General features: G+C 37.7%; 1 protein-coding gene across 1 annotated transcript; it reads left to right on the top strand.

The window, feature by feature from the left end:
* The first annotated feature begins 12,673 nt into the window (after positions 1–12,673).
* On the top strand, positions 12,674–21,247 carry LOC107831548 (SUMO-activating enzyme subunit 1B-1-like). The gene is made up of 10 exons (XM_075219651.1): positions 12,674–13,673; positions 16,658–16,709; positions 16,982–17,167; positions 17,351–17,455; positions 17,557–17,673; positions 17,867–17,917; positions 19,763–19,829; positions 20,602–20,705; positions 20,784–20,888; positions 20,966–21,247. The coding sequence occupies exons 1-10, from the start codon at positions 13,585–13,587 to the stop codon at positions 21,074–21,076; spliced, it is 987 nt and encodes a 328-aa protein (XP_075075752.1). The 5' UTR covers positions 12,674–13,584; the 3' UTR covers positions 21,077–21,247.
* Positions 21,248–22,532: the final 1,285 nt, after the last annotated feature.

The raw sequence follows: 22,532 nt of genomic DNA, 5'->3' as shown, positions 1-22,532 counted from the left end.
GAAAAACAAGTAAATCAAAATATATTCCGATGGTATCCCTTGTCCCTACAATTGATCAGATATCTCCCTTTTATAGGTATCTTAAAGATATGCGTTTTCCCCAAATCATAATAAGGCTATTATGAATAATTAAAGACATTGAATGCTACATTACATAATCATTATAATCAATACAAATTCCTTAACGTATCAAGTATTTATTGTCTGTCAAATTTTGTATCTGCGCTCTTTACTATGGTCAGATCCATTCCTTTTGATTCTTGGATATAAATGACTTAAACAGGTACGGCCACCTGTGTCTTTTCCTTTGTCCTTGCTCGTTTCTATTATTGCTCGTGTCTCTTGATTAATTGTAATTTTTTGACTATTTGATCAGCCCACGTGTCTCGACACGTCATCCTTATATAAATGTAATTTTTCCCAATACAAGCTTGAGGTGGTTGTATTTGGTTTATGCTTGAGGAGCCCGAGGTGTTCCCGTCGTCGTTCGCGGTTCACAGTCCCAGCTCCCATTGCCGTTTCTATTGTACGATCCAGTTCTGCGTCGCCAGAGTTCATTGTAATCAAACTCATATATTGAAAAAAACTACTTAAAGGTCCCCCTCTTCTCTGTTCTTATTTGCATTCTTGTTTATAAGTTGAATGCTTGTTTATTAATGTCTCTGTAAATAATGAATATAGCTATTCTCTGACAATAACTTGTCTTTACATAGTTGTGGTACTTCACGTGTTCTTAAGATTCAAGTGACTAAATCAAAATCATGGACGTCGCATATTATGAAGTTTAAGGTTCTTGTAGGTAGAAGATTCTCACATTTTCTATAAATATAAAATGCTCATGTTTGGCCAACGAATGTACTTACCCAGAAGCAATGATGAAACTCAAGGCCCTGTTTGCATGATCAAATATTGTATCTTTCTTATGCCTTCCCGGATGGAACAAGATAAGTGCCCTTATGTGATTAGTTGTTAAATTAAGGTAGTCTTAAAAGCTCTTAAACCAAAGGTATTAGAATTTCTATTCTTATATGCATATATTATTTTACAGTTCTTCCTATACTTTATAGTAGTATATTTTGAAAATTTAATTTCTTTTGTTAGCGTTCTTCCTTTTTAATTAGTATATCAGTAGGTTATTTCCGACATGGTTTGAGGTTTTCTTTGGTCGTCATATTTAGGAAATATATTTAATCTCATAGATTCTGCTTTTATTTCGTAATTGGCAGTACTATTTCCTTTAGTTTTTGGATCTTTAAATTAGTTACTGAGTTGGATTGAAATTTGTTAGTTTTGACATGCTTAGGCCGTTAATAAATCACAAATATTCGTAGAAAATGCTTCAGGCGCGACTTAATCTATCATCGTGATTGTGTACACGTTCGCGTAACATAAGTACGATTTCCAAAATAAATCAAGGTACACGTTCATGCGACTTTGGCCAAGCTTTCTTAAATAATTAAGTATTGTGAATTGTGTACATGTACGCGTGACATGATTCTTGACGCGCCAAACAAAGCGAGTACACATACGCGTAACTCGTTTCAAGATAATTACTTAATCACGAATAATCGAGTAATTAAAAGTGGTAAAAGGTAAAATGTACATAGGTTCTAAAATACGTAACTAAAATAATTTAATTAGGTCAGTTATGATCAAAGCGACCGTGCTAAAACTACGGAATCCGGGAATGCCTAACACCTTCTCTCGGATTAACAGAATTCCTTATTCGGTCTTCTGGTTTCGCAAATTTTAAAACAGAGTCAAACTTCCTCGATTTGGGATTTAAAATAAATCGGTGACTTGGGACACCATCAATTATTCCAAGTGGCGACTCTAAAATTAAATAAATAATCCAATTTCGATTAGTGTCACTTAAATTGGAAAAACTCTCTATCCCCTGCGGTAAAAAGAAGGTGTGACAACTTTGCATAAAGGGCATTTTTTATAATTTATTTAATTGATTTATTAAACTATTTTCTCCTTAATTTTCTATTTTTAAAACTTGGCCCAAAATTGGTATCAATTTCGGACCAAAAGCCCCAAATCTCTGGCCCAACCTCCCTAAGCCCAATCCAAACGACCCTAATTCCCAACTCAGTCTAAAAAACCGATCCAACTCTTCTCAAATCTCAGTCGTTGATCAGATCAACGGCTCATAACACTTCCCCCGTTCTCTTTATATCCCCTCGCCCAAACCCTAATCTCCATTATCTCTTCAGCAGCCACCCTCAAACACTCCTCCCTCCCCCAGAAACCCTAGTCGCCCTCTCAATCTTCTCCCAATCTGTTTCAATCATGGATCCCTTCCATAATTATTTTGCCTTTTATGTGTTATCTCGGTATTACTTGCAAGACTATGGTATCACTTAGTACTTGCCTAAACTTGGAAAGTATCATCTCTCATATTTGGGTCCGTTCAACTTCAATCGCTAGAATCTGGACAAAATCTCGTCCATATACGTTTATATCATGGCTATATGGATTCGATTGGCCAGGATCTTCGGTTAATTTTCGATTTCTGCCAACTAGGGTTTACTTATTTTTTTTCCTAAATCCGATTTTTATTTATTATGGATGTTAATACTTCCTTATTTATGTTTGATTTTACAACTTTCCTTGTTTACTTGTTCAATTTCTGCTATTATATAAACCCATCCCCATGCCCCTTTAAGACAAACCGAAATCGCTATAATCTCACTAAAATTTGAAGCTTTGTTTTGTGGTTCCTTCATTATCTTGTTCTATGCTTTGTTTTGGCTGGCTGAAAGCCATGGCCACTGGGATCCTATTATTCAACCTTTTCTTGGTATGAGCATTGCACGGGTTCCTTTGAAGCTCTTGGGTACTTTGACGCATTAAGATTCTGGGTTCTTGTGGAATCTTTGTTCTTTCTTACTGTTCGTTTAACTGGTAAGACACTTGGCTTTGCAATTTCGTTCTCACGTGTCTGTGATTTGCATATATTCTCACTTCTGAAATGCATGACTTAATGTTATTCTGGGCTACCTTTTGTGTGCAACTCTGTTAACTTTACACTCATTTATGTCTCTTTAGCATTTAATTTCACTTAATGCTGCTAGTTCTTAGACATGCTTATGCCTAATTTGAATAATTTTGGACTCTCTTAAGTCTGTTTAGCCAATGTGTTCTGGGCTACTTTTGTGTGTGACCTTGCCAGTTTCACACTTGTTTAAATTTCTTTAGTATTTATTCTTACATAAAAGCTGTCAATTCTGTCATTTGAATGTGCTTCATCCGAATAAATTGGACATTCTTTAGTTAATTAGTCTACGGGTCAATACCTAAATGCATACGTTTCCTATTTGACATGGTTTACTTTCCACTCTATTCTGAATCTCTATAATGATAGTGTGGCATATGTAATGTGTTCTAATCAGTGTCAAGACCTATTCTATCAACTATGATCTGCTTCCCTAATAGTGTGTCTCACTCCATATCCCTGTTTTACTTAGTCCTATATCCTTAGTAACTAATTGAAACCTTTAGAATAACCACCTTAGTTTGTGTTTCCATACCATGTTTGACACTTTTCTGCTTTATGATACAAGTTAATATGGTTGTCTTGTGATACTAGGATGCATACTTAGCATAATTTAGACCTTTTAGGTTTTAAACTTGTTTAGTATTATGCACCTATGCATGATAAGCTTTGCAAATTTGTTTCTCCCTTTATTCTTTCAATATGTGACTACCTATATGTTATTTTTCTAAGTGTTGAACCTGCTTCTAAGTCTTGCTGAACCTGCTTCTAAGTCTTGTGACATGTTTGCTTAGTTGCTCTGTGTTCTCAACTTTGTTATGTCTACTTTAAGCTATGAGTGTATTTCCTCAACTTTTGTCTTTTTTAACCATTGTCCACTCTCTCTCATTTGTTACCTATGCTATCCTGAACCTACCATTCTTGGTTGGCTGAAAGCCAAGGCCACCAAAACTCTTACTACTGACCTCTCTAGTGTGAGCACTGCTCGAGGTCCACTCTGAGACCCTTGTGAACTCTCACACACTGGGGCCTGAGGTTCTTTGTCTACCTTGTCCTAATTACTCAATTTTGCCTCTCTGTGCCTACAGAATAAGCCAATTGGCTTGTATAAATGGCTGTTTTATGGATCATTTGGTCAACTATGGCTATTGGTTTTGTTTCAAGTTCTCTTGAGGTTTCTGGGCTGTGGTGAAACCCGTATGGATACGAAATTGAAGACCTAGCTGGGTATAATTTGAGCCTGTGTTAGGCCCACTATAGTTATTCCTATCACTTTGTAATTTGTTTCGTCACTAGGCCTGTAATAATTCTATAATAACAATTGGTGTATTAGTAAAATTGGGAAAATGGGTTTATTTTTAATGTTTGCATGAAATGGTAGAAATCCTGCCTATAGGTGTTTAATTCGTTCAACATGATCTGCTCCTATGTGTTTGTTATATAACCTGCCTATAGGACCTGAGTGTTTGATTCGTTCAATATATTCTGCTCCTATGTGTTTTGATAGATATCATGCCTATAAGAGATAAATGTCAATGACTATTCTTTCAATTTGCATAACTGCAACATATTCATCAGATACTGTGACTGTAGGATTATACTCGCTTATGTTCTACTGGTTTTCATCTAGAAATCATGCCTATAGGACTTTAGTTGGTTAATTTGTTGTTGTCATTATACTGCTCACCCAGAAGACATGCCTATAGGAGCTAAGTATAAAAAATCAATTTCAATCATTAATCATTAGAAATCTTGCCTATATGATATTACCACCCGCTTTAAAGTGTTAATATTGAACTTGCAAACACTGTTTCATTGCTTAGCTCTGCCACTATTAGAAAGCATGCATGTAGGATCAAACTAAATAATTCTGAGTATTTCCAATGGTTATCACTGCCAGCTACTACGTAAATCATCTAGAGATCATGTCTATAGGTTTAACCACGTATAATTTGTAATTTCAATAATCAGCATGCAATACAAAATTCCCCTAAATTGTATAGTTGTTTAAGAAATCACGTCTATAAGATGGCACCTTGCATCTGAAACTGCCTGCACGAGGTCACATAGAAACCCTGTATATATGGCTTAATGGCTTTAATTTGGCTCAATTCTGAAACTGTCTAACACTTAATGTGAGAATTTGTTCGCGTGCATTTGTTGTCTAAGTGCACAGGCTAACTTGAGCCCTTAATTGCCTTTACATGAATTCCAACTTATTTTGTATGTCACCTAGTTTTATCATTTTTGAGCAGCCTAAGTTAAGTCTAGAACCACCCAAAATAGAGGTCCAAATGCCTCTTGGGACGGGTAGTACACGCATAAGGCACGGTTTAGAATCAACTAGTGCGCTTTAAGTAACAACTTAAAGATAGTAATAGGGTAGCAGGAGATGATAGTCTGTACCCGCTGAATAATACGAGTAACTTCCCATCTCGAGGGAGTTACGAAGTATTATTTATGTTGCACTGGGTGATCCTTTAGGCTAAAAAATTTAGGACCCCCCCCTCTCTATCTCGTGTTTAAATCAGTTATTTGTGTCTTTTAAATGAGTTTTCCCAAACTTCTTGCTTTCTTTGTCTTTGTTTATCTGACTAATTCATATAATTGGAGTTCGGCCGGGACCCACAGTTGTGGACCTCGAAAAGTGTCTAACACCTTCTCTTCAAGGTAATTTGAGCCCTTACCCGATCTTTGGTGATGCAAACTAGTTAAATCAGAGTTATTTACAAATAGGTGCCCTAACACACCTCAAACCCGTTAGGTGGCGACTCTCTTTTTTAACACCTTCCTTAAAAGAGTTGTCACGTGTCGAAACCCGATTTCGCGAGAAAAAGGGGCGTGTCACGATGTAAATTTGGTTGCATCTGTTTTTTGGTACCTGGAAATACCTTGGTACCTGATAGGATTTCGACGGTTCCCCCCTTCCCTATCAACTTCGTTTGGCTCGGGAGCAGGCGTTGGTTCTTATAATTGCTATGTTGCATGTTCCTTTCCTTTACTACTGGAAACCAAGATTGCGTTCATCTCCCTCGCTGTCGGTTGATCTTCTCTTATTTGTTTGATTTCCTCCGGAGTTAGAAATTTGAGAAGTTAATGGCACAACCTTCATCTCGTGTAGCCATGGTCTTCCAAGAATAATGTTGTAGCCCATGTCACCATCTACTACTTCAAAGAGGGTTGTCTTCATGACCCCTTTGGTGTTTGTAGGTAGCGAGATCTCCCCTTAGGCTGTCACACTTAATAAGTTGAGCCTGGCAAGGAGCTTTGTGGCAGGAATGATGCTTTCGGTTAGCTTTGCTTGTTCCAGCACTCTCTATTGAATGATATTGGTTGAACTTCCTGGGTACACCAAAACACGTTTAATTTTAAAATCTAAAACATTAAGATAAATTACCAGGGCATTGTTTTGCGGTAGTAAGAGTCCATATGCGTCCTCCTCCGTGAAGGTGATATCGTTCTCGGTGACTTCTTAGAGTCTTTTGCTATAGGTCACTGATACCTTTGTTTTTTTTGCTGCTGAAAAGGTTACACCATTAATCTCTCCCTACAAAAATCATGTTGATCGTTAGACGAGGAGGATCTTCTCTCGTCTTCGAGGGCTCCGCATTATCCCGATTGCGGCCGTAGTTATTTTTAGTTGGGTCGCTTAAGAACTATCTGAGATGGACACTTTTTAGCAATGTCATCACCTCCTCGTGCAAATGTCGGCAATCCCCAATCTGATGGTCGTTGGTCCCATGATACTCACACTATAGATTAGGATCCCTCTGATTGGGAACAGATCTCATCGGCCTCGGGAACTATGCTTCCTTAATGTTCCTCATCGCTGATACTAATTCTACCACACTGATATTGAAATTGTACTCGAATAGTCTGGGGTAGGTGGAGTTTCGAGAGCCCGATATCTCTTTGTCCTGCAATGAACTATTATTCCTACCACAACCAAATCTCATTTTGGTAGCGAACCTATCCGCCGACCGAAAACCTCTCATGCGTCCTTCGGCCCTTTCGTAGGACAAAAATCGGCCTTTAGAAGACCGTCAACCTGTGTTGAAATCATCCTTCAACTTTTTATTATTCTTCTCTCGGTCTCGACCCTTGGTTGATGCTAGTAAATCAGGCTAATCATCCTCTATTCTTATCTTTGATTTGTAGCGGTTGTGGATATCTGCACATGTTGGCACCTAGAACTCGAGCAGACGTTCTTTTAGTTTTCGAGAAGCATCAAAGCTCCTCGGGTTCAGCCCTTTACTAAATGCCTCAGCTGCCCATTCATTTGGCACGGTTGGTAGCGGCATCCTTTCCTTCTGGAATCTAGTCATGAACTCTCGTAGCAATTCGAACTCTCTTTGCGCAATTCTGAATATATCGTCCTTTCGGGCTTGCACCTTCTTGGCCCCGACATGGGTATTGATAAAAGAATCTGCAAGCATCTCAAAGGAATCTATTGAGTGCTCAGGTAGAAGTGAATACCATGTTAGGTCGCCTTTCATGAGGGTCTCCCCGAACTTCTTCAGTAAGACTGACCCAATCTTGTGCGGAGCTAAGTCATTTCATTTCACCGTCGTTGTGTAGGTGGTAATGTGCTCTTGAGAATCTAACGTCCCATCATATTTTGGCATGTCTAGCATTTTGAATGCTCCAGGATTAACTCCGGCGTCACACTCGGTTTGAACATCAACTAGGTATATTTCTTTGAGTTTGGTCCTTTCAACACTGGCGGTGCAATCGGGATTTGGTCCATTCGAGCATTTATTTCCCTCATAAACCGCATGAGTTTGGTTTTAAACGAATCATTCTTTTTATTATTATTAGATCCCCTGTCGTTCCCCCTGACCCTATCGAAGCCGACCTCACCCCTCGGGGTTCTGTTATCAATACTTTGAGCTGTTTAGTTTGCTGGAACACTGGGAGGAACTGGACCTCTTCCACTCGTGTTGTTAGAGTCACCCGACAATGCTTTCCTCAGCTCTATCATGACCTGATCTTGTCGCGAGGGATGGACCATAATAGCCTTTTGTTGTTCCCCCAGGATTCTCACCGTTTCCGCAATGTGCTCGTATTCAACATCATCAAGAGTTGCTTTCCCGAACATGTCGTGGATATTGCCCGCCATGGACCGACGTGGCTACATCATCCTCGTTATGGGTATCACTGATCGAATCTTCGTGTTGAGGCTGATTTCCTTGGACCTCAATGTTATGTGTGATGTTGACATCGTTACTTGCCATATTTTATGATTTTTTGCTAAAAACAAAGAATTAAACGGATTAGTAATAGATGCAAGGATCAACTCAATTACACAAATGTTTAGGCCCCATATTGGGCGCCAAATTGTTTACCCGTAAAACGGTACAGTTGAACTTGTAACGTGGTTTATAGACAAGCAAATCGATTTGATCCCAAAAACAATAAATACATTAAATAAAATTCAAGACTTAGCGTTAAAATCGAGAAAAGATAACAAATATCTTGGTTCCGGGAGCAGAGCCTCCGAAGGCAGTAACAAGAATATCAATAGACAAGAAATAAAGTGTTATTGAGATTTTGAATAATATGTAGCATAAGTTTGTCAGAAAATTCATCCCTCTTATAATGGCTGTTGAAGTCACTATTTATAGCTGCACCTAGGGAACAAGATCCTAGGATCAAGACCCTCTTAAATGATAATTATGGTGGCTATTGATGAATGTGTAACGGCAGACTATGAATGCCCAAATTCTCTATAACGGATTGTGTATTTAATACAACATAATATTCTTTATTGAATATTATTGGGTGGCAAACATTCGCTTGTCTTCATTAGCAATATTCCACTCGGGGTCTTCCTGGTGCCAAGCGAACCTGCTGTTGTCAGTCTTGGTTTCTACTTACCTCGCTTTTTATTTTTCTCCGGTTCCACGTATCGCTCTATTAGTCGAGTATTTAATACGAACTGATTCTACCTTATACAGTAGGGTCTGCGGTGTTCACGAAGGTCAATCCCCCTAAGCCTTCGTATTCACGAGCCTACCCTCGTGTTTGCGTAGAACAACCAGCCTCAGCCCCATATTTCTCCTTCGCGATCGCGAAGCACTGATACACCAACAGAAAAACCAACAAACTTACAAGGCCAAAAATGGTCCAAAATTAATTCAATACTCACCGAGTCCCCCGGGCTCCAACCCACACATGCGCACAAGTGTAATAATATCATGCAAACTCACTCGCTACCTCAAATCATCAAAAAACATCAAAAATCACGAATCGATCATCAAAACTTCAGTTTTTTCAAACTTTAAACTCATTTTCCAACTTTCCACATAACACGCCAAAACGCCCTCGAGTCTCCCGAGACCACAAATAAATATGCGTACAAGTCCAAAAATATAATTCGAACCCACCGAAATCATCAAAACACCGATCCTAGTTCGTTTATCAAGAATGTTTTCCGTGGTCAACTTTAGTTATTTTCAAAGACAAAAATCATATTTTCTTTAAAAATTTCATGTAAAAAATTTCCGAAAAATGACACGGGCCATGAACGCAAGTCATATAACATCAAACAAAGCTATGAGAGGTCTCGTAATATAGAAATAAAGGTTAGTATTCAAAATGATCTATCGGGTCGTTACATTCTCCACCTCTAAAAGAAACGTTCGTCCTTGAACAGACATAGAAAAGTACTTGAACAGGTAAAAAGGTGTGGGTATCTTCTTCATATATTGGACTCGGACTCTCACGTAGCCTCCCCAATCGACTGACCTCTCCATTGCACTTTCATAGAAGAAAAACTCTTGGATCTCAACTTTAGAACCTGTCGATCTAGAATAGCCACCGACTCCACCTCATATGTAAAATTCTCATCAAGCTGCATCGTGCTGAAGTCCAAAATATGTAACATGTACTCATGATACTTCTGAAGCATGGAAATGTGAAATATCACCCCTACTAGGCTAGGATACAATGCAATCCGATAAGCAACTTCCCCAAGATCTCAAACGGGCCAATAAACCTCGGGCTCAGCTTGCCATTCTTCCTAAACTGCATCATGTCCTTCATAAACGACACTCGGAAAAGAAGCTTCTCACCCACCATATAAGCCACATCTCGAACATTCCGGTCCGCATAAATCAATTTCCTGGACTGAGCTATACGAAGTCGCTCCTGAATTACCTTAACCTTTTCCAAAGCATCACAAACCAAATTAGTGCTCAATAATCTAGCCTCTTCGGGCTCACACCAACCAATCGGCGAATGCCATCACCTCCCATATACAGCTTCATACAAAGCCATTTGAATGCTCGGCTTATAGCTGTTGTTGTAGGTGAACTCTGCTAAAGGTAAGAACTGGTCCCATGAACCTCCGAAACCCCGAAATCCATAGAGAATGTCCGCAATATGTCCTCTAATATCTGAATAGTGCGTTGGGGCTATCTGTCTGTCTGAGGATGAAACAAAGTACTTAGTCAAAAATGATGGAAATGTGCACAACGTGCAGGCGGATAATCTCCCGTATGTAAATTTAAGCCAAACTCAAGAATAGGAAGTCATCACTTGAATGAAGTGTGTGCACTTAGTTAACCGGTACGCAATAACCCAAACCGCATCATATTTCCTCAGGGTCTGTGATAAGTCTACCACAAAATCCATAGTGATGCGCTATCACTTCCACTTCGGTATCTCCAACCCCTGAGTCAATCCACCTAGCTTCTGATACTCGCACTTCACCTGACACCTAGGTGAATGGAATAGCGCGAATTGTGAGCCTTCTCAAGGATCAACTATCTCAACCCATTAATATTTGGAACACAAATCTGGCCCTGAATACGCATAACACCATCATCTCCAATCACAACCTCCTTGGAACCACCCCACTGCACCGTAACCTTCACGACTCTCTAAAAATGTGATGTAAACTACGTGCCTCAGTTAGAAATGATGCAAATGGACATGTTGTGCAGGCGGATAATCTCCCGGATGTAAATCTGAGCCAAACTCTCTGAAGAATATGAAGTTATCACTGGAATGAAGTGTGCGGACTTAGTCAACCGGTCCACAATAACCTAGACTGTGTCATATTTCCTTAGAGTCCATGGTAAGCCTACACAAAATCCATAGTGATGCGCTACCACTTCCACTCCGGTATCTCCAATCTATGAGTCAATTCAGCTGTTTTCTGATGCTCGTACTTCACCTGTTGATAATTCAAACACCGAGAGACATAAGCAACAATATCTTTCTTCATTCTTCACCACCAATAGTAATGTTTCAAGTCATTGTTCATATTCGTGACACCTGAGTGAATGTAATAGCACGAATTGTGAGCATCCTCAAGGATCAACTATCTCAACCCATCAATATTTGGAACACAAATCCGGCCCTGAAGATGCATAACACCATTATCTCCAATCACAACCTCCTTGGAACTACCCCACTGCACTGTATCCTTCAACACCAACAAGTGAGGATCATCAAACTGGCGAGCCTTGATACGCTCCAACAACAATGATTGTGCCACAATACAAGCGAGAATCCGGCTAGGCTCCGAAACATCCAATCTCATGAACCGATTGGCCAATGCCTAATTATCCATAGGCAATGGCCTCTCCTTTACCGGAAAATATGTCAAACTGCCCATGTTCTCAGTCGTCCTACTCAATACATTAGCCACTACATTGGCCTTTTTCGGATGATATAGTATGGTGATATCATAGTCTTTCAGCAACTCTAACCATCTCTGTCACCACAAATTAAGGTCCTTCTGCTTGAACATGTGCCGGAGACTCCGATGGTCGGCATAGACCTCACATAGAACACCGTATAGATAGTGCCTCCAAATCTTCAGCATGTGGAAAATGACTGCCAACTCTAAGTCATGCACAAGGTCATTCTTCTCACGAATCTTCAAATAACGAGACGTGCAGGCAATCACCCTACCGTCCTACATCAACACTGTGCCAAGCCCAATACGCAATGTATCACAATACACAGTATAAGATCCCGAACTTGTAAGCACCAATATTGGGGCTGTAGTCAATGCAATCTTGAATTTCTGAAAGTTCGCCTTTCACTCGTCGGACCATCTAAAAAGAGCACCCTTCTAGGTCAATCTAGTCAAATGAGTTGCGATGTATGAAAAAACCTCCACTAAACGGCGATAATAACCTGCCAAACCCAAGAAGCTCCGAATTTCTGTAGCTGATGTAGGTCTAGGTCAGTTCTGAACTATCTCAATCTTCTTCAAATCCAATATAAATTACAAACAATAGCATTTTTAAAATGATATAATATATGCATATAAATTTCACATACCTATCAATTTGCGAGGCCGCTCACAAAAATTGGTTAAACACTCGTTTTTTATTATAAATTAATATTACATTTATATGGCCAATATTATGAAAAAAAAAGAACTTAAAAAGCAAAAAGCAAAATTGATTAAAGAAAAATTACTGGTACTCTCACTTAATGACGATGTCAAGAAAAATAGAGTAATATATCTACTGAATGTTATAATTGGCTAAAAATATAAACCAACATAACCTTTGTTTATTATTTTCGTGGGTTCATGCTAATATTTTCTCACAAAACTAGATGGCATGTACACATGCTATGCACGCGTGTATGCCCGACATAAATGTCTCTGTTCTAGTGAAGCAGAAGAAAATAAAGATGGGAAAGCACTTTGAGATGGAGAGAAGCAAAAGGGTGGGGGAAAAAACTAAACGGCGTGGTGCTTCAAATTGGACACCCGAAAATCTCTTAAGGAATGAGGACAAAATTACCATCTTATTTCTGTACAGTACCCTCGGCCATCCAACAACTTTCGCTTATTATATATTGGAGTACTAGTTTATTTAAGAAAAGGAGAAGGAAGGAAGCACTCTATATAAGTGATGATAAAATGATGGATGCCTACTCAAGTCCTTAGGAGTGTGCATAGTTCTGTATTCAGTGTGGAAAATCCTGAAAAAAAATTATTCGTCTACAGCCATTCGGAGACATAATGCAGATTTTAAATTACAACATAAATATAAAATTCATATCATTACTTCATGAACCCAGATGAAAATATTGTGATGATGAGAAATTTAAACTTTGAATTATCTTTTAACTCAAAATAAGACCGACCAAAAAACATGATTGGTGGGAACTAAAAAGTAAAAACATGGCACTACAGAGGAAAAGAAAAAGGGAAACAATTGAAGTTGATCCGCATATTTGCTTCATTCTATCTGATTTTACCCTAAAATCGAAGTCGGAAGTAGTGTTTCCTCAGTGTAAGTGTAAGCTCTCTCCTTTGCTTCTTTAGTTTGTTTTTCCCCCAATTTTTTTTTATTCATTTACAATGTATGCTCCGTAACATACGTTCTTCCAGTTAATTTTTGCACTCCAATGCAACGGATTTTCCTCAGTGTCGTTCCATTTAGACCATACTGCTTTGACCAGTTGTATAGAAGCCCGAGCTCGAGAAACACTGACCGAGCTGAACTGAAAAATTGAGCCATAACTGCAAAAAGTTAATAATGCTGACTTAGTTCTGTTATTTGTAGTCTGTGGGTATCATTTTTATACTATGCTGAAAGTTCAGGTTGCAAATGGGAAAGGAATGTGAGGAATTGACAGAGCAAGAAACTGCCATATATGATCGTCAAATTAGGGTTTGGGGTGTCGACGCTCAGCGAAGGTATTTGTTTTTCTCATTTACACAGGCAACCAGTAAGATAATGCATCACAAATAGACGGTTGTTATAGATGTTTACTTACATCATACATCTATCTGAGTTTAGCATCCTTATAACCGGTGATAATAGGGAAGTAAATGTTCTTGGTACTTGTGCGCTTAGTGTGGTACGTAACCTTCTACAGTGTTTATATTGTTGTTGATAGTGTGAACATTATATTCTTTACATTGTATTATGAGCGTATACTTTTCAAAGTTACCTCTTAACATATGTCAAAAAGCAAGGTCCTCATAGCTGTGTAGAGACACTTTTACCGATAGCTGAATGAGAATGAGGATGATAAAATAATCACTACAAAATAAGGTAATCTGAAGATTGTTTATGATGATCAGACTTCGTGTTGTCCCGCTTCCCCTTAGGAATGGCAATGTAGCAGGACATGGTGGTGGGCGGAGTGGGGAAAGGTAAAGCCTTAATGGGGCGAAACGGGAGAATACTTAAGTGGAGCAGGGTTGGAACAAAAATAGAATTATGAAAAATGTATAGTGAGACTGGATATGGGTAGGTCAGGTTGAAACTTAGTTTCGCTGCACTTCATGAACAAAGCCTCGTTATCCATTTCTCTACTCTCTCTACTTTTTCTTTATTAAGCCTTCATTGGATCATCATTGGAAACGGTAAGCAATACTGACCCACTCTCAGGTAAGGATAATGGGGTTATGACTTGACTTTAGGCAGCAAGTGTTTTTCAGTTTGTGATTTGTTTATTACTTGGTGGAGTGTAAATCCAGAAGTTAAAAGTAGCAGAAACGAGGATGTTGAGATAGGTTTGTGGGCATACCAGGTTGGATAAGATTAGGAATGAAGATATCCGGATGAAGATGAGAGTGCCCCCGTGGATGACAAGATGCGGGAAGCGAGGCTCAGATGGTTCGAGCACGTGCAAAGGAGAAGCCTTGATACACCGGTGAGGAGGTGTGAGCGGTTGGGCGTGGTGGGTACGAGAAGGGGTAGAGGGAGACCTAAGAAGTATTGGGGAGAGGTGATTAGGCAGGACATGGTACGACTGCAGATTATCGAGGACATGACCCTTGATAGGAGGGTGTGGTGGTCGAGAATTAGGATAGAAGATTAGTAGTTAGTCGAGCGTATTTCTATTCTATATCGATGGTTTTAGGGTTAATCTCGTAGTTTTTCTTGTCTTAGATTGCTAGTAGTTCCTGTTGTTTCCCCATTACCTTTCACTTCGGTTTCTTAGTATTTTGTTGTTGTTACAGCTTGTTGCTACTGGTTCCTTTGTCGTTATTATCTTTCTGGCCCTCTTTGTTGATTTTGCTTGTTTCTACTGTTTCTTTTCATCTTTCTCGAGCCGAGGGTCTATCGGAAACAACCTCTCTTCCTTCTCAGGGTAGGAATAAGGTCTGGATACACACTACCCTCCCAGACTCCACTTGTGGGACTTCACAGGGGTCGTTGTTGTTGTGCTTGGTGGAGTGTAATCTGGTAAAGCAATTAGGTGGATCACGAGAAATTGAGAATTTAGGAGATGAGGCATAGTGTTTCTATTTTCTGTTGTTCTTGTTAAACCAAAAAGCTAAGGAGAGTAGTTAATACTCTATAAAGATTTCTAAAAACCGTAAAGGGTTTTATTTTACCTAGTGACTGTAGGGTTTGGGTTAAAATTGTTGTAGGGCAAGGCACTACATGTCCCACCCTGCTTTGCTTGTGTTATTTGTCATCTCTACTTCCCATCACTCTCCTTTCTTGAGTAGCAAGTCATTTTTACTTGGTCTGGCTCAATCATTCCATGCGACTGCCGACTAGCACTTCAAAAGGCGAAACTCTAGGTTGTTTTTTGGCGACCTATCGATGAGATTCAATAGAGATTGATGCTTCAAATTGCAACCACTCTTGCTGGCTTTTTAGTACGTGAGATGGTTCTTCTACTTTGACTCCAAATGAGGATGATTTTCTGTAGACTCAAGACTGCTGAATATTTTTGTCAATCCGAATGCTGCCTTTTTCTTAAACTTAGTGTTTTCTGTATGTTAAGGAAGAGGTCAAATTTATTGATTAAGTAACCTGCAGGTTAGAGAATTTTCAGATGAAGAAATATCTTATCTTGTTAATATTAGTCATGAAGGTTGAGTTTATTAGCTTCTGTACTATTATAGTTGATTACTCTTCACTGCGCAAAACTTATTTTTTTCATTTCTTCATCTAACTAAACGAGGCTCCCAGATCTTTCATAATCGATACGAACTTAGCTAAAACATAGAAGCGTGGAAGTAAGGAATCCATATTGGTGATACCAACTAGTTGTGAGTAGAGATTTGTATGTCAATCAACTAAGCATGGTTGATTGACTTAGCCGACCACAACTAGTTTGAGATTGAGGAGTCGTTGATTGATTGACTGGTTGAACCAAGTAGGCTTGCTAACTGCTACATATTGGTTACTACTCCATATAAGTTCTCTGTTTAGTGAAATCTTTTTGGTTGGTCTCATCTATAGTTTAGTGTATATTTCTTCAGCATAAAGTGAGGAGCAAAGGTGTGAAGTTCTTTGTTACATGGACTCCTCAGTTCTTGGCTTACCCTTGTCAAGTTCGAGACTTCAGTACTTCACAATGGTTCCTTACTTGGATCTTCCAAAATACACTACAAAAGGCCTACTAAAATTTGCTGTAATCCTACACCTACCTGAATCTGATATTTGTACTTAAGTCCATGTAACATATGTAGATTTTAGTCTGGTGTAACTTGCTATTATGGATAAAGAGGGAACCCTTGTTTCTGCGATTCACATGAAGGGCAAATGGAATGTGTGCTCATCCTAGTTTCATATATGACGTACTTTTAATTTAAAAAAACAATATCTATCTTCAAAGGAATGACATATACAAGAATTTTTAGATAGACAAATGGCAGACCATCTAGTTTTTTTCATTTTATAAAATTTTCCACTATTTTATTACTTATGTCAGGTTGAGCAAATCTCATATATTTGTCAGTGGACTGAAAGGGACTGTTGTTGAGGTACAATTCTACCGGTGATCAAGTTTCTGAGTAAAAATTTATTTCGATAATATTTTTTGTTATCAATAGAACAACTTAATCATTTCCTGTTGGTGGAATTGGATTTTATCCAAGCTTAAATTGTGAACATCATGATTCGTGGTCATTTGATAGGACAAGTTTGTATAAAACATTTAGTGCGCCAGATGCTAAAATCAAATTGAGGAACTTCGTATTGTATTTAACTCCTTTATTTTCAGTTTGTTAACTCTTTTTTCTCCCTTTTCTTCCAGTTTTGCAAGAATATTGTCTTGGCCGGAGTAGGTAGTTTGACGCTAAATGATGATCGATTTGTAACAGAAGAGTTGCTGTCTGCTAATTTCTTAGTTCCTTCTGATCAAAATGTAACCCGGGGGAAATCACTTGCTGAGCTTTGTTGTGAATCACCGAAAGATTTCAACCCCATGGTTTCTGTTTCTGTTTGAAAAAGGTTGGTATTCTTTTGTACTATATATATATATATATATATATATATATATATATATATATATATATATATATATATTTAAAATGTTGCTACAAATATAGTTCCTCTAACTCATCAAGCAACTGCGTTTCCACTTTTTATTGTTCTTTGATCTGGTAATGTCTTCTTAAGCTAGGTTAATCTGCCACTGATATTTTTAGGTGACCTGGCCAGCTTCGATGTTGAATTCTTTCAGAAGTTCGATGCTGTTGTCATCAGTTGTTGCTCCCTATTGACAAAAGTATGGACATTCTTCTTTCTTGTTGAACATAGATAAGATGGGTTTTCCAATGAAAATATCAGTCTTTTATGATTTTCCTTTCGATTATGCTCCCTATGCAGAAATCAGTCAATGCAAAGTGTCGCAAGTTGCCAAGGCGTGTCGCATTTTACCATGTAGAATGCCGAGATTCCTGCGGTGAGATATTTGTTGACTTGCAGAATTACAGCTATTCCAAGGTTATAACCAAATTCATTTCATTTTTAAGTCTCCTGTGGTTGTGGTGGATTTAGTCCTTGGATAGAGCATCTCTGTTCAGTTCGATCCAGTCCTTTCCACACATTGTGTATTTTATCTTAAGGGCCTATGTCTTGCTTATCATATAGCTAAATCTGAAGGAATCTCTTAAATCCCTTCTTATCACTTCTGCAGAAAAAGAATGAAGAAACAATTGAATGCCAACTACACTATCCGAGTTTTGAGGTATGACTTCATCGAAGCCATCAACAAAGAAAATGTTTTCTTGTTTAGCTGTTGTGCTGTTTTACATTATTGTATCGTTGAGATTATATCTTCTTTTCGTTTTTAAGATTTCAGTCTCAGCGAATCTCAGATATGTCGAAGTCATCCCTTTGATTTTCTTTTTCAACTTAAGTTAATGACTACTATATCTGCCTAGCAGAAAGCAAATGTATGATTAATGAATAAAAGGTGATTTGAACTAGTTATTATTTCATACTTCATAGCTGAAACCTTATGGACCTCTTTATGTTGCTTCTAAGCAGATCAATTTGCTCCAGTCCAGATGGATGATTGTCTATATCATTGCCTAAAGTCTATGATGTTTTCTTTTAGGGGTGTGCATTCGAATCGGTTTATCGATAAATCGAATCGATTATTTGTTATCGGTTTATCGATTTCGATTTCGAAATTTTCCTTATCGAGTTATCGATTTCGATTTCGATTTTGTCCTCTTCCTCTTCGGTTATCGGTTTATCGATTAAACCGATAAGATATATATATTTTTTTTACCCTTATTCTATAATACCCTTTCCTTTACCCTAAGTCTCTAACCCTATTATTTCATCTACCACATTTAAGGAATGATCATATTTAAAGCTCAAGGGAATGAAGTTCAAATTAATGGAAAATAGAATTAGCCGTGATGATGTATTTTTTTTCTATATACCGTTGGAGTGTTGGTGGCATACATTTGATCCCTTACTTTAGTTTCGTTGCATGTGCTTGTTGACACAATTTTTATTTATAAACGGTGTTCGTCTTATTTTAGCTTCTTTTTGTCCATATTAGTTAGGCGTGTTTATAGTGATATACTTTCCGTGGAATCCCGCAAATTTTCTTATTGGTATAATCGATAACCGAATCGATAAGCCCCAAAAATCGATAAATCGAAACCTTATTGAAAAGATAATGATAAGCATATGTACAAATCGATAATCGATAAGTAATTATCGATAAGGTTCAAAATCGAATCGATAAATCGAATGCACACCCCTATTTTCTTTTCTTGATTTTCCCTTTCAATCTTGTTTCAGCACTATTTCTTTTTCAGCACCATTCGAAATGTTTGGTGGTTAATAATCCATCTGCTACATCTTAACATTTATATGGTAGCTTTGAAGGTTGTCACTAGTATCTGGCAGCTTTTAAACGGAAACAATTAGCTGCACATGTGATGTTCCATAGAGTTGGGCAAAGTTTTTGGTGAGTATAACCTTCTCATTTCAAAGTAACAAGAACCTCCTAACATTCTGTCTAGATATAGTAGTTTAAGGAAGACTTAATTCGCCCGAGAGACAACACCCTTGCGATTTGCATTATCAGTTCCATTGATGAACACCTCACCACCTATTTGTGAGGGTTCTAATGCGGCTTGCCTCTCATCACTGCCATTTTCTTCACGACCATCACCAGACATCAAATAATCCACCTTAACCTGTTCTCATGTCCAGTTTCAGCACTGATGAAGTCCTGCGACACCATTTCAGACATAAATATGGACATAATGATTGGATCTGGATTCAAAATCCTGAAGGATCTCTCATACTCCCAAAAAAATAAGAGATGATGTATGGAATTCATTGGAACAGGTAGATTTTTAAAGGCAATTATGCTTTAAAGAGAGACAGCAATGTAACATACGCTAAAGATTCCTATAATCCCTTTTAACTTTCTAAATCAGATAAAAATGGTTGGGTTACTACATCTGTTGGTTTCTTAACCTGAAGTTAGTATGGTTTCTGTGTTGCAGAGTATTTTATAAGTTTTTCATTTGAAATGGCACTTGCCTTACCTAAACTTCTGCAGGAAGCCACTGAAGTACCGTGGAGATCTCTACCCAAGAGAATGTCAAAGCTATACTTTGCCATGAGAGGTATACCGTATTACTCAGGTTCTTGTAATTTTTTATGCATGTTTAAAGATGCTCTCTAAGTACAGACTTTCGCTATCTGGTACCTGCTGGTGCATGAAGGTCAATTGGAATTTCAGCTATATAAGTAACAAGAACAAGAGAGAGATCAGTGGGTTGCAGTCAGACTCAATCCCAATGTGGCATGTTTAAGTTCTTAGGATCATTGCTTCTGCTTTGATACATTAGGAATATAGAAACTGAATCAATTTGCTCACCTTCAGAGAGGATGCAGTATCAGTCATAGGCTGTTTCCTAGTCTCTCCACTCCCCCTTCCCCCAACGGCCCAACCACCATTATTCTTATCCAGAAGCTTATATTATGAGATAAGAACTGACTATTTGTGGTGTTCAAATACAATGTAGTAGCTTGCTGCAAAAAAAAAAAAAACCTTGGGGAAAATTTGAGATACTTAACAGGGTGCTATATACAATTACAGTTTTTGTGTTCTTCTGCATCCTATGATAATTTGTGGTCTTCAAATTACAGATATATGTTATCTGTTTTAATTATAGTACAGTGGCAGCAGTCCGTGGAAATATTCCACTTTTTGGTAGCCTGCACACCAAGAATACTTTAATTAGCTATCTTGGTGTTTGTTTTCACTGAAAGTGGTAATGGTGACAAAATGATAGGAGGTCCATGATTGCGTATTTGATACACGGCCCAAGTGCAACAGTAAATTTACTTAAATTATCTTGTCCCTTGACTTGTGACTGGTAAATCTTTTTGCAGTCATTGAGAGGTTTGAAGTACTTGAAAAGCGGAATCCTAGAGATACTTCTGCGGATGACCTTCCGAATGTTCTGAAATTGAGGAAGGAACTATGTGAGGCGCAGGTATATCCCATGAATTCAAGTATATTAATGTAATGCATTTCCTCCAAGTCCTTAACAAAATTGCCTCTTGATTTGCAGTGCATAAATGAATCTCAGATCCCGGATTCTCTACTAGAAAGGTTGTTAGCATCTAAACATGAATTTCCTCCAGTTTGTGCCATTGTGGGAGGAGTCCTTGTACAGGTGATTATGCTGCTGTCTTGTTCATTTGGTACCTCTTGACATTTTTCGCTGATGTGTTCAAGTTTTTATCCTTGCAGGAGGTTATTAAAGCAATATCTGGAAAAGGAGATCCCCTTAAAAACTTTTTCTTCTTTGATGCCACAGACGGTAAGGTGATAATAGAGGACATATCAAATGTCAACAGCTGAGGAGCTAGGAATTCTATTCAGGATGATCAATGGCTTGTGGTGAATATTTTTTTAACATATGCTAACCTTATTTGTGGATTTGTCTAATTGTCTCCTACGGATAAGCATATTTAATTACGCCAGATGACTTAGTTCACCTTATGAGGTTAATCTGATTACTCTTTAGTTCAACATATGATCTGGTTTTACTTATTATTCAAACATGATAGTTAGTATATCAAAAAATGCAGAAAAAGCTTTTGGCTACCACTAAATAGCTAATGGATTATTAAAAAACCGTTTGATTAATGAATAGTGCTGTTGCCCTTTTGAATAAGACGAAGGGGAAGATCTTTTGGTGGATTGGGACTTTGAATATTTAGAAAGTGGTGCAAGCTGAAGTTTGTGACCATAAAGCTACAACTTTCATCATCTCCCTTTTCCCTTTTTGTTGATTAGTAGTTTTATGAGTGATAGTGATGAACTGCTTCGTCATGTGTTCTGAGAAGAACAATAAAAGAGAATTAGAAGAAAACTCTTGATTTTAAAAGTAATTTTTCCACACTAACAAGATTTGGAAAACTCTCACCTTCCTCCCGCTACCCTCCTTTTTATTTAGTAACTAGTTTCTCGGCATGTGCGTTGCACGTGTATGCCGAGTCATATAATATATAGTTTTAGAAAATAATATTGATATTATCTAAATAAAGCTTTAAGTAAATAAAACATGAAAGAATAAACTACAAGTTTACGTAAATATTCAACGTGGATTATCATGTAGTGACTTATTTGTTGAGGTCAAGATAATTTGATATCGTTAACTATAAAAAAATTAATTTTTAATTAGATGTATGTATTTTTTATGCTTATTCACTTTTATAAGGTACAAACATGAAATAAAGCATATTTACCTAATATGCAGCATTTTTGACATATTAATAGGTACATAATTTTGCTAACTCTACTTCGATTCTTGAGATGACAAAGCAAAAATACTGGGAGAAATTTAAAAATAGCCAGATTTATAATTGGTCGTTCAAAAACTGAGGCTTATAACCCCAGCCCAAGTCAGCCCGCTGGGCCTGGGCCGGCCCGTGGGCTAAAAATTAATAAATTAATTAACTATTAAATATTTAATATTGAAAAAAGTAAAAACTAAAAAAAACTATTAACTATAATCCCCATTCTCCAACCCTAGATTGCTCATTTATCATTCCATATCAACTAGAATTGACATTTTTGACATGCATGTAATATGATAAAATTAGTTTTTCTTTTACTTAATTAATAACGAACTCGAAAAGTTTTAGCAATAATAATCAATTTTCAAAAGAAAATATTACTTTAAGTAGCCAATGATCAGTTTGGATTACTTTAATATACTATTAATATTTAAATTGCTCTTTAGTATAGAAAAAGATCAATTTTTTAAAAGGAAAAATTTCACGTAAGAACAACTGAGCTCCCTCCTTTTCAA

Source organism: Nicotiana tabacum, chromosome 8 (genome assembly GCF_000715075.1).
Source record: "Nicotiana tabacum cultivar K326 chromosome 8, ASM71507v2, whole genome shotgun sequence".
Taxonomy (NCBI): Eukaryota; Viridiplantae; Streptophyta; class Magnoliopsida; order Solanales; family Solanaceae; genus Nicotiana; species Nicotiana tabacum.
Note: the sequence above shows the minus strand (reverse complement) of the source record. Positions and strands in the feature narration are given on the sequence as shown.